This window comes from Calypte anna, chromosome 24, assembly GCF_003957555.1.
Source record: "Calypte anna isolate BGI_N300 chromosome 24, bCalAnn1_v1.p, whole genome shotgun sequence".
In the NCBI taxonomy this organism is placed as follows: Eukaryota; Metazoa; Chordata; class Aves; order Apodiformes; family Trochilidae; genus Calypte; species Calypte anna.
The window spans coordinates 6,360,624-6,373,942 of record NC_044269.1 but is presented as its reverse complement, the minus strand read 5'-3'; the positions used below and the strand labels follow the sequence as shown (position 1 = coordinate 6,373,942).

At 48.7% G+C, this 13,319-nt stretch overlaps 1 protein-coding gene across 1 annotated transcript; it reads left to right on the top strand.

The window, feature by feature from the left end:
• The first annotated feature begins 424 nt into the window (after window positions 1-424).
• Window positions 425-6,145, top strand: CXCR5 (C-X-C motif chemokine receptor 5). The gene is made up of 2 exons (XM_008499874.2): window positions 425-493; window positions 5,069-6,145. The coding sequence occupies exons 1-2, from the start codon at window positions 455-457 to the stop codon at window positions 6,143-6,145; spliced, it is 1,116 nt and encodes a 371-aa protein (XP_008498096.2). The 5' UTR covers window positions 425-454.
• The last annotated feature ends 7,174 nt before the right edge of the window (window positions 6,146-13,319 follow it).

Sequence of the window (13,319 nt, the reverse complement as noted above, 5' to 3'; positions counted from 1 at the left end):
CCTCTGTCAGTCCCCATCACATCTAATGTCCAGGCTTACAGCCTCTGCTCCTAATCTTCTGCCCTGAATGTCCAAATCCAGGAAGATTTCTAATAATGGTGTTCTTTGAAGCAGAGCTTTGCAAAGCCTTTCAGACCACCTGGGATGAGGATAGCTATACATAAGAGTCCTGCATATGTTCTGTATGTTCTCTGGTACAAACCAAAGGAACATGGATTCTTCAAACTGCAATTTAAAAAACAATTTACAGCACTTAAGAAAAAAAAAATTATAAAGCTAGATGCTAATCTTTACATCAATTAGGTTACTCAGCCCTAGAGCTCATTTGCCTTGCAAATACTCTATTGTTATATGCTGGGTCCCTCCCACTCACTTAAAAGACTAACTCCGCTCCCCAAAAAGAAGAACTTTTGCTGAAGCTGCTGGAGGAGAGAGGGACCGTGCCCATGAAACCATGGGGCCTGTCAGCTACTCATCAGAGACCTATGACTTGGTGAGTCAGGCCTGGCTTTGCTTATTTGAGAGGGTAGCGGGGAGACCAGGTAGAGCTGGGGTGGACTGATAGACCTGGTGCCTGTCTGTCCGTCTTCTCGCCCTCCTATTGGCACAGCAGGAGCTTGAGCTGGTGTACTCAGCCCTTGCGTCCCTGAAGTCGGGACTTGATGGGCAAGAAACAGCTGTGCTTGAGGAGAGCAGCCATTGTCACTCCAGGGTGCCAACTCAGGCTGGGGACAGCTGCTTGACCACGTGGCCTTGTGCACAGACCCCCAGTGAGCACAGGGACTGGGACCACAGTGGCTGCTGAAGGGACCAGTGGGAGAGCCAGGCTGTTGCAGCTACATCCTCCTGCCCTGCTCTCTGCACATTGACACAACATGGACATAAAAAAGTTACGGTCCAAGCTGGACGTTGTTTCCACCAGCCTTCAGTGGTATAGATGAGTGTGCATACAGTGTGCAGACCCCTGGAAATCTCATCTAGTATCTTTACAGAACAGGAATACTCATCCATCAAATGCTGTCTCTCTTCATGCAAAAGTCCTTGATACAACTCCACATGCTCCTACTCCCTTCTTGCCTTCTCCACAAACAGGCTGACTCTGCTGACAGGGGAATACACAGTACAATTACAAGAGGGGAAATTTAAATAGGAGAAGATAAATTGCAACTACTCTTCTACAAGGGAACGACAACACGGTGTATTCTGCCCCATAGTTACCTCCTCTGGGTTTGGAAGTGAAAGACAGCAGCAGCACTTTTTACAATATGTTGTGCTGTCCAAGGGGAAGTCCACAGCAGTGCTATCGTTAGCCTGGTTTTCAAACGCTGCAGCTTAGAAATTTTTTTTATACAATGGTTCTCTGCAGCAGACCTCAGACTATGTTTAGTTTCTCTAAAGAGAGAAATGCTGGATTTAATTTTTACCAATTTTTCCATGCCTTCTTTGTCCTATACATGTCTTATACATGTGGGGGGCAAGCCCTACTCCCATTTTTAATAATTAAACCAGCATAAAAATACTTTGTGAATGGTGGTTGTTTCCTTTAGAACATTTTTTGTAGAATAAATTTTGTTCTCTCCCTGACCTCTGCTGAAGTTCAGTGGCAGTGCTAATGCTTGCTGAGAAGTTAAAACCACAGTCAACCTTTTTCCACCTCTGTGCTGGTCTGTTCCTCCAGCTGAACTGTCCATTGGAAATCTGTCCCACCACTAGAAAAAAAATCAATGTTGAACTGTGCTATTTGCCAGCTCTCAACCTGTCTTGCCCTGTAAGCAAAAATACTGGTAAAACTGCGTCATTTTTAACATATAGGGATTAAGCAGCACTGGGATTTATTCTTTGTATATAACACTTTCCAGAATCTAAGCTTAGAGATTTCCCCCCCCATCACTTCATATGAAGGGGGAACTCGACTAACTTTAGGACTGAGTGCCAGTAGTCAGGTGCCACAGCAGGGACAGTTTTATATCTTTCTTCAGACTCCCCGCTGTTGGGAGTTTGTGGCACATGTTTCCTACCTCCGCCTCCTGGGAGCTTCCCTGGAATAGGCTACAAGTCTTACATGAGGAATGCCACATTTGGTTTGATGGTGCCATATGCCACTAATTCAGCTCCCAGAGAGCAGATGAACAGAAACTCCATCAGTAACTTGCAGAGATGTAGGCAATTTCAGTTTTAAGGCTTTGGGAATAAAACATGCTTCTCCCAGCCCTGGCATGGGCTAGACAGGAATGACTCATGTGGAAAATCCCTAATAGTGCACAAGCTGCTTCTCTTCTGCAGCCAAATGTTTTGATAACTGGCAGTTGTGGGGAACTGAGAAAAGCAGCTGACATGGAATAACTCGGTCTCAGCGGAGACCGGAATAACTCTGAGATGTGGGTTATAGGGGAAAAGGGATCCCTGAGCAAAGAGACCGAGTTTCCTAGGCAGGCACTTAGCTGCTCGGTTACAGACAAAGGCAGTGCTGTAACACCTACCCCCAAATCTGGCTGTCATTGTATTGCAGAACTGCACAAATGTCCCCCTGCGCACACATGGTTGACATTTCCCAGCCCAGATAATGCAGCCTTCTCATACAGTCCTAGAAATGGGAATCACAGCACTGTCCACAAATGCCTTGGATTGTCACATTCAGTGTATCTCCTGCAGGAGATGCCCTTCCTGTCTCAGCCCAGACTCTGACTTTTCATCCTCTTGTACTTGGCTCCACCTCATCTCTGTCTGCTCCCACCCACACTTGCTGCTCTGCTCAGAGATGATCATTAGAGGATGCCTCCAACACATTTGCCCTCCCACAGAAAGCGGCTTACAGTAAGAGCCCTACCTGCCATCTTATCAGCAATCAGATGGTGTCTGATAGTGGCACGCTGTCTCTGAACCTCTGAATACAAGGTGATAGTGGAAGCAGGTCATCAGTTAAAGATGTTGAACACCACACACACTCCAGATAGCAGTCCTGGCTGTTTCCTGTAATTTCCTTTACAGCTAGAACCCCCCAGTGAACCCTCTCCCCAGTGAACCCTCTCCCCAGTGAAGGTGCCCTTTCCAAAAAACCTTCCCTTCAGGGCTTTTCAGCATAGCCAGCCACACATCCCAAGCAAAACCAAACAAAAAACCCTGCATCCTGGTTTTGTCCCTGTACCAAATTGCAAAGGTTTTTGGTTTGTTCTTTTTTCCAGGGACATTGAAAAATCTGGCACTGCCCAACACATCACAGGTTTCTGCGCATGTTGATAACTCCTGACACAGGGTTTAGACATGGGCTAGTCAGGAAATATTTTCAAGCCAGACAGAAAACAAATTGGAAGGGATTTTGAAAGGCTTTTGTCTTCAGCATCAATCTCTTAGTTTTCGGTCATACCCTAAACAAGAACAAAAATTGTTCTCTGGAAATACAAATGCTTCTCACCAAAGGCTTATAGCAACCCCTGTCACATTAGGGAAGACAACTGTGTGCACATGAGGTTTTCAGCAGGGAGCAGGACTCTCAGGGCCCGAGAGGACCATCTCTCACTTTTTGGGGAGGAAGGACCATGGCATTGCAGCTAGCAGCAGGACTGCTGGATGCAGAGCCAGTGGAGGAACTGAGAGTGACTTGGGTCAGACCAAAGCCTGTCTCACTCAGCTCTGCTTCTGAAAGCAACCAAAGGTGGAGGCCTGGGGAAGAGGGTACTAGCTAGACAAGCTTATTTCTGCACTTTCCTCGAGGGCTGTCTCACCCTCTGACCACCGGCTATCTGCCTGCTCCACCGTTCAGTGATGCTCCATGGACTCCTCCCATCAGCAGGCCTGGGCTCCCCTCACAGCTGTGAAGATGACTTCAGCAGCACAGCAGTTTAAGACATGGCACTGCTACTGCTGTGTCACCATGTTTTTGTCCGGGGGAGTCATGTGCACAGGGAAGGCTGCCTGAGAAAAAGAAGAAAAAAACATCAATTCTCATCCCCTAGCTAGGCACAATGCTGTCCTCAAGGCTGGTCATGATTATTTGGCTTAGCAGCACATGTGTAGGGGGGGCAGGAAACCAGAAACCAGCTCTAAAACTGTTTAAAGCAGGGCTAGTATTTTTAGATGGGAACTTTGGCTGCCAAAGAAGAAGCAGCAGGTGCAAACAACTACAGCTGGCAGTGAAAGGTATGAAAGCAGTGAGCAGAGACTTCCGCTGTGGTTGATGGTGAAGTCTCAGCGCTGGTCTCCAGAGAGGGTGTGGGTGGGGGAGCTCAGGCGACCTGCTGCCAATCTCTTCCCAGTTGTCACTAACTTCTCAGCATGCCACAAGCTTCCTGTGCTGCCCGTTTGCTCCCCATCTGCATCCCACCTTTTTGCTTTTGGTGATGCCCAGCTTCCACAAGGTGCCTGAGACTAGCTGGAGCACACCCACCATCCAGGGGCTCATCCTGAGCATGACTGCAGCTTTCTGGCACTCAGGATGTGGGTGCAATCTCAGCCTGAATACAGCCTGATGTAGCTGTCAGAAAGCTACATCACACTGAGCACAAATCACATCTGTAGTGGCTGTATTGCACTTTCCTTACTGGGTACCAGCCTGGAGCCAAGCAGTTTTCAGATTCCCTTTCCTGCTCTGACTGAAATAAATTCAGAATAGCAAGATTTACAAGCAGAAGAGATTTTTGCCACCAACATTCATATCCAATGCAGACAGAAAAGAGAGTAAAGATTGGGAAAGCTGGTAGAAAGGTGGGTTCCATGCTGTGTGAGAAAGCAAAAACCACCAGCAGGTAACTGGGCAAGAACACGAAGATGAAACTGGTCATCTGTCTAGACACATCTCCAAATACAGTAATACTACAGATTACAGACTGAGCAGCCCTTGCTAGGGCAGATCAGGAAAACTGTCTCCACATTCTGTTGCCTCTCCTGGTACCTGGCACCACATGGGCCTCCCAGGTCATCAGGCTGCATGCAGGCAGCTCCTCCTCCTAGCACAGGTGGTCTGCAGGATGCCAGAATGCTCTGCTACAGGTCTGCCAGGAGCAGCTGAGGGTCTGGGTTCCTGTATTCAGAAATTTGGTCCCCTGTGGTAACCAAACTCTCTGTTCCCCAGAGCCAGGTGGAGCTGAGTGGTTACTATGAAGCTGAAAACACCACCCCTTCTTTGGAGGGCTACTTTTGCTTCAACCCATCATCATCCATGGTCAGAAACCAGAAGGACCCCTTCAGAAAGGTCTTCATGCCCCTCATCTATCTGCTGATGTTTGTGTTAGGTACTGTGGGCAATGCCCTGGTTCTGGTCATTTTAGAGAGGTTCAAGCGGTCTCGTACTACTACAGAAAACTTCCTCTTCCACCTCACCCTGGCTAACTTGGCACTGTTGCTCACCTTCCCCTTCAGTGTGGTGGAGAGCTTGGCTGGGTGGGTATTTGGGAAGTTCCTCTGCAAGATCCTCAGTGCTGTCCACAAGATCAATTTCTACTGCAGTAGCATGCTTCTGGGGTGCATTGCAGTTGACCGCTACCTGGCCATCGTCTACGCAATCCACACCTACCGCAAACGTAGAGCTCGCTCCATCCACCTCACCTGCACGGCTGTCTGGCTCTGCTCAATGCTGTTGACCTTACCTGATCTCATCTTCATGGAAGTATGGACAGATGACAGCAACCGCAGCATTTGCTATTTTCCAGAGGTTGGGATTGATGGCAACAATGTCTGGCTAGCAACCCGCTTCCTCTACCACACTATAGGCTTCTTTGTGCCCCTGATAGTCATGTGCTACTGCTACACGGCCATCGTCCGTGCTCTGTGTCAGTCTCAGCGTCTGCAGAGGCAAAAAGCTGTCCGGGTGGCCATTCTTGTCACGGGCATCTTCCTTCTCTGCTGGAGCCCCTACCACATCGTCATCTTCCTAAACACACTTACCAAGCTAGAAGCCTTCACCAAGAACTGCCTCCTGGAAGACCAGCTGGACACAGCCATCATGGTGACAGAGGCCATCGGCTTCACTCACTGCTGCCTCAACCCCATCCTCTATGCCTTCATTGGAGTCAAGTTCCGTAATGACTTCTTCCGGATCTTGCAGGAGCTTGGCTGCATAAGTCAGGAGACCCTGCAGGAGATTCTGGAGGTAGCAAGAAAAGGAAGTGGGATTGAATCTGACAACACAACCTCTATCTCTACTTTCTAGCTGGCAAAGGCTGTCTGCAAGGCAGATTCAGCCTAGGTCTTGCCCTCCCAGTGGCACACATGCTGTGGCCTGAATCCCAAGTTTCAACATCTTCACCATTTCCTTCACTCCTCAGGAAACTGAGATCAAATAGCCACCAAACATCCAAATCCCACCAGATGCTAGCTTTTTATGGTTCTCATAACTGTGTAAATCTGTCTGGCAGCAGTTGGCAACACTGACTGTTCCATTGGTCACTCTGGCAGGGCCTGCTGAACCCAACATTTCCTCCTCTCCCTCAAAAAACTGACTGCAGGTGTCCAGTGCATGGAGCCAGGCACAAGACTGGGGTCCAGGGGCAAGGAAACAAGTGCATGCAAGTAAATGTGGAGTCATGTTAGTGCATAAAGACTGAGGACAAAAGCTAAGCAGGTCTCCATCACACCAGCTCCAATTGGTAGAAGGAAGTGGCAGGACTCAACGGCCACAGCAAATGGAACAAAAGATGCAGGGCGGATCCAAGGGGATGTAGAGTTCAGTAGCATAAGCACTTGGTGCTGGAGGGTCTCTGGATGCAGTACTGCTCCTCCTGCTATGTGACATCCTCTGGCCAGCTGTACCACCATGGCTTGCACCTGGAGGTCCTGTCATGGACTCCAAGATCTGATTGTCACAGATTCCTTTCCGGACATCAACTACATCCTTTCCTGCTCATTAGATCTGTGAGTGCTTCAGTGACTTCTGAACTGAATGCCTGATTATGCAAAATCTTTCCTTTAAAGAAGAAAGCTGTCTGGAGAAATGGCCTCTACCTTCTGACTTAGCACAGAGGAGATGAGCCACAGTGCTTTGGGGAGGCTGAAGGTGTAATTTTTTTGTTTTGGTTTTTTGTTTTTTGGCTTTTTTGTGGCCTTTTTTGGCAACTAGTTGTAAGGTAATTTGTAGGTTCTGACAGCAAGGAGACTCATTGCCCCAGAGTAAGGAAAATAGCTAATTTGCATGATTTCTGTTTGTTTTTAACAGACTAAACATAGCATTTTGGTTTGCGCTGTGATTTTTTATATTTTTGCTCCACCTGCATCTACAGGGCTTTCAGAATCAGTGCATCTCAGTTTATGCAGACGGAACCTGGGCTCTAACCCTGCCCTGAACCACTAGATCAGGGATGCTTGATAACAATTTGGTCCAAAGTAAGAGTGACAGCTTTCACCATGATGAATAATTGCACTGCAAGCTGACATATGGGGCAACTCCAACATCCTCGTGCAGCCAGCTACTTCCCTGTGGGTCTGGCCACAGTATAACATGGTGGTGCATACACAGCATTGCTCCATGACATCTCTCATGCCATCTTAAGCAGTGCTGTGGCCTGAGTTGAATGAGAGCCAAACACACTAACCATCACACGACCAGGACCCTAGTCACAAACACACTTTAAAATCTACTCTGCCATCCACCTCAGTCTCTAAGCTAAGTCAGAACAATATCAGCTCTCCTGCTATAGCAGGAATTTAGTGCTGAACTCACTTCTGAAACTCAGCCCACTAACAAAGAGCTCGGTTACAGTCAAATTTCACCATACCCAAGGGCCCTATTAACAGGACCAGTCCTTAGGAAAGGGCTCACATTACACTATTCCAGCTCAGGCAGAGATCTCAATAGCTTGTTCTCAAGTTGTTACTTGAGGAGAAAACTCCCCAAGCATAAGAATTCTGTATAAAGAGCAGCCCTCCATTTCTTGCAGTGCTGCATCTTCAAAGTTGAAACCTGCAGGTAATGGCAACCATGGTTGCCCAAGCACATACATGCAGCAGAAGAAGTGCAACTCTCTTAAGCCTGCTCTTGCCATCTCTACCAGTGAAAAGATCCATGGCAGATGCATTTTGTAAACACCTCCCCAGCCCTGGTTCTGATGGGAACTGCATTCCTACAGAAAAACATTCCTGAAGAAACAGTCAGAGTGTACAATTTTTACAGTGTTCACATGATAAAAACGAAAATCTGCACACAAAATTAAGGCAAACAGATTACGCACCTACTGTTACTATAGCTTTTAGTATTGGTATGTTGGTAAACTTAGAAAGTTTGGACGTGAGCTGTAACAGTTAAATAAACTACTATCTTCTCGTGTATAGTGCTTGTGAACAGTTTGCAATTGTGCCACTTTTTGCAAGGAAATGCATCAGAGAGCACAAAGAGACAGGCACTAATCATGGCACTTCCCTCATTGGTGGCACCTTTTTGAAAAGCATTGCTGTTTGCATGTGGAGACCACTGGGCTCATGAGAGCTCATCACTCAGATTTCCATTTGTCCATGCTGCAGAAGGCTCCGCTGTGTTTGGAGTCGGTTCAGACCTATGTTAGCTCCCCACTTTACAGATCCTCCACCACTGACTGCAGCATCTCCCTCACCACCCCGTTTTACAGCAGCTGCTATCCCAAGCAGAAGAATGCCCTTGTGCTCTCATTCAGCTCAGCCAGAACTGGCAGACCCTTCCCCAAACAGCAGACATCACTCCTCCAATAGCTGGCTGCAGCCAATCTGCTGAAGGGTGATGAGAAGAAAGCAAGAGGACCTCCCTTTCACCACAGAGGAAGCTGGGCTTTCCACTCAGCAGAATCCTCCCAGTCTCCTCCAGGATTTCAGTGCCATCACATGTCTTGATCCAGAATGGTTTTCCAGCTGCCAGAGCAGCCCCTGGGGAACTGCAGCTTTTGGGCAGACCTTCAGGTCCCCTGTGGAGCACTGCTTGGCCCCCAGCCCATCACTACACCAACTGAGGCAGAGGGGCTCTGCTCCCTCTGGGCCTCTGGGAAGGGGGACAGAGGTCCAAAGGGAGCTCAGGAGGTGGCTGATGCAGGGAGAAGGGAGGTGGCCAGAGGCTTGTCACCACTACCTACCACAAACTGTTGTATGTCCCCAGGCTGTGCTCTGCAAACAAGGCTGGAGGAGACTGAACGGAGAGCAACCCCACAGAAGGGGACACAAAAACACCCACCACAGTATGTATACTGTCCCACAGGGTGACCAAGTCTTCCAAGAGAGCGCTGGAGTGTTTCAACCCAGCATCCTGCTGCACATGTGGCGATCAGGGGCTGTGGCAGGCAGCAGAGCGTGCACCAACCAGTGAGCCAGGGAACACATGAATGAACACATGCCTGGGAGGGCTGCAGAGAAGGGGCTCTCCCCACACCCTTGCACCCCTCCAAGCAGCTCTAGCACGCTTTGCCCCACTGTGAATCACGGTTTCATTTTCCATCTCAAGAAGACAGCCTACTTCCTCACACCAGTTTCCCAGAACCAAACACACTCAAATACTTCACTGCCTGCTCTACTCCCCTTCTTGTGAGCATTGGTGCCTCTGGACCTATAGCTCCTGGGCAGCATGCCATGTGCCCCAGCCCAGCTCATGTACAGATGGCAAAACCTTCCTTTTTCTCTCTGAGCCCCCACAACTGGCCTCTCACCCTTCTGCCATCATGGCATGCTCGGTATTTGTTCTGGCTCCCCACACAAAAACACAGCAGCTATGGCACATGCCAGCTCTGCCAGGCCACGAGATGCCGAGGACAAGGGGAAACCAAAGTAGTACAGGCACCAGTAGGTCTCTGCTCTAGGTCACCCCTCCACTCGGGAGTCCTGCCAGGGACTTGAGGTGTCCAGGGTGGTGCTGCCTGCCCGCACCCCAGCCCTTCCACCTACCTGGGAGGACTATCCTGTCCCGAGTCCTGTGAAGGCAGTTCCCTGGTCCTGGTACAGCAGCTAGAAAAGATGATCCATTTCAAGTGGCAGGAGTTAGAGGATGGGCTGGCACACCTAGGCAGCAAAATCCACAATATGGTAACAAACTGCTGCAAACTGTACAGCTGGGCCTCATCTGATGCCAGGGAGCCAGCACCCAAGCTGCTGAGGGCAAAATTGCCCACCTCACACAAACTACAGCAGGCACTCAAGCAACGACCCTGCTGCAAGAGGGGGCTGCCCAAATGTCACAGGAAGAAACCTCCAACTGCAGCTACATCTCAACATACCCTCAAGCACATATGACTCCTGCAACCTCCCAAACCAAGCTCCTACCTGATGTCAGGTATTTGTAGTGAGGCCAGCTGAGCCTCTCACATCAACCCCAGCCTGCTGCACAAGAGGCTGGGCTGTGCACACCTGCTTGCTGCTCTGCAGAAAAATCACACAGCCCACTGAAGACAGGCACAGGGTCAGGTTTTGAAATTTGTCTTTTTAATAAAAAGGCACCTATAAAACAGGTCAATACATTACAGGCAGCACAGATACCCAAAAACAAGCCTAAAAATTGTTTCAAATAAAAACCAATAAGATGTCTTCACATATTGTATTTATATATTTATATTTATATATATATTTATATAATGGTACAAAATGACTGGGGAAGTTTCTCCATGGGATGACAGAGAATAGGTCAGTCACCATTACCTCAACGTGAAAGCTAGTTCCAGGTGTGATTGATTATCTGACATACTGGAAGATGCAGTTTCACAGCATTCGCTTTTTTGGAGCTGGAAAAACAAGGCAAAGTCATGGCTAAAATATGGGCAAACCTTTTACTGTGATTAGGTGGAGTCAGTACACAGAACTCAAGCTTACAAGCCGAGCAATAAACTACAAGACACAAGACTAGACACGGCTCACAGCAGTGGGCAATTGGCTTATGGCAAACCCTGCCCAGGTCTAAAAAAGACTGGTGGTTACTGAGCTTCCAGAGGAGCTCCTGCCATATCGCTGTTCTGAGACGCAGCTGAGAGCAGTGCCCAGGCATAGGGGTGTTAGGCAGCACAGTTAGAATCATAGAATCGTTTTGGTTGGAAAAGACCTTGAAGATCATCAAGGCCAACTGCTCTCCCCATCATTCAGCCATCACAGTGGCAGAGGTAGGGCTGGCTCCAGGAAAGTGAGATTTTTGTGGACAAGCATTGACTGCTGCTCCTGAGGCCCCAGCTCTGACTAAGTGTCAGGATTTCCCTTTTGTATTGAGGGCTGCTGAGTCAAAAGGCTTTGCTTCATACTCATTTGTCACAAAAGGAAAGGTCTTACTCCTGCCACTAAGCAGAAATAGCATTGCTCACATCCCTAGCCCTGCACAGCTGTGTGCTGCAGCTCAAAGACTCTGGCTGACATCAGGATGTGCTGCTGGCAGAGAGATCACCAGCCTCAGCCAACTCCTTAGACAGGCTGGGTGAAAGGGACAACAGGGAAGGTACAGACACATGGAGATCTCAACTGGGCTAAAACAACAGCTGTCTACAGACAAACAAAAATACTTCTGTACAGAAAATATTATGGCTTCAAATTAACTGAGACTAGCTGGTGGGTAATGAGCAAGGTTTGGAGCTGGCAGTGGTATCTGGATGTTTAAAAGAAACTACCAGCAGCCAACACCCTGAAGTGCAGCCAAGAGAAGCCACAGCCTTTCAGTCAAGTCAAGCTTAGAAAAAGCTGCATCTGTTTGAGCCACATCCTCCCACATGAAACACACACTCTGAAGGATGGAGAATCCAACCAGCTAACACACCAGGTCCAAAGCATGCTTTGTTAGCTTGGGCTGAAGATTATTCCTCTGCTCCAGCTGTTGAGGCAGGGATCAGTACTTATTGGGATTGTTCCCATTTTGCCATCTCTGAAACTGCTGCTTGCTCACATCATACACAACAAAACCACACACAGCAGGAGACCAGAGCAAAATCCTTCCTCCAATCCAGACTCATGCTTCCTACCCAGTACTGCTTGCTACAAAAGGCCTCAAGGCTTCAAGGTATTCCTAAATGGACTTTGTGGCTTCATCTTCTAACAGACTGGATCAACACAGGTGCTGGGTAATGTTCCAGCACCTACTGGCCTTTCCCAACAGCTTGCAACATGACAAAAAGCTACTTGACAATCTCCCTTTCTGACAGCCCTCTCCTCCCTGCAGTATCAAGTAGGGAAAGGTGAGCTCTTACAAGAGAGGTAGTATGCTAAGTCTGGCTCTGCAGAAATAATCTTCCAACTGGTGTTCCTCCAGCAGTCGTGTGCCCAGAGTTCACCACTGGATACCCATAGGGTACATCATGCTGGAACGCAGTCCCTGACGACATCTAGAGATACTGCAGTGTGCGTGGAAGCACATGTGCATCACCCCAGTCTCTTCTGTGAACAAACATCAGTGCCATGTGCAGGAAGACCTTACAGAGTGGAGGATGGATAGGGTGAGCATATCCAGAAAACCAGAGTTGTTCAAATGGCCCGCATCTGCCAGCCTATGAACCAGGGGCTGCCATGAAACATTAGCCTCTTCTGTCCGAAGCACAGGATGGCTGTGTTGTTGGCACCACACAAAACAACTATTACAGCAAGATGGAACATCACTCTCAGGGACAGGTCATCTTCGACAGCTGGACCTCTATTGTGCAGTAGGGCAGGGCTGCTGCCAGTGGTGAGGTGGAGAGAAGTCTGCCTGTGAAACTCCAGAGGAGGAGGACCAACAAGTGTGAGGAAGACATGGGAGGGCATTCAATGGCAGAGGTAGAGAGGGAGCACAGTGCAGTTGCAGAGGGCAATGAAGGGATAAAGAACTGCTGCAAGAAGGCTGCAAAGGAGCAGGGTTCACAGCTAGCCTCTCTCAGGACAGGAACCCATCACCTTGCACATCTCAGAGCCCATCTATCCCAACACACCACAACATCCTGCCCACAGAGGACACAGCATGAAAGGAGGGAATAGAGGTAATAGAGCTGGTGAAGACCTTTGGGTCTAGCAGGTTACCATCTGTGAAGCCCAGATCCTCACCACCTGTCCAGCTGAAGGGCTGGCATCATCCCCATCCCAGCCATGGCAGCTTCACCACGGAACAGCTGCAGCTTTATCCCATGAAGCTGCAGCCTCTGCTGTGCTGCTCCGGCAATGTTTCACCAGGCCACGGCTCTCATCTCCATGACTGTCCTCAGCCATTGTTTGTGTTCATGTTCTTCGCACAGCCTCCACAGGGGTTTCTGCATAAAACTGTAACACCCCACGCATGCAAACCATTCAGACAGATGAACAACACAGGTTTGACAAAGTCACTCTACAACGGGATCTCTCAATGCCCTGTGCACCCTGGGGGATCCTCCTGCCTCCCCCAAGGAGAGTTTTCAATCCTTGTACACTGTTGCCTTTATCGTGTTTTTTTGGGTTTTTTTGTG

Bases quoted from the DNA above. Each gene is read 5' to 3' on its own strand.
- CXCR5 (XM_008499874.2), top strand. From the start codon at position 455: ATGGGGCCTGTCAGCTACTCATCAGAGACCTATGACTTG. The intron at 494-5,068 runs GTGAGTCAGGCC...TCTGTTCCCCAG, and splicing joins CATCAGAGACCTATGACTTG to AGCCAGGTGGAGCTGAGTGG.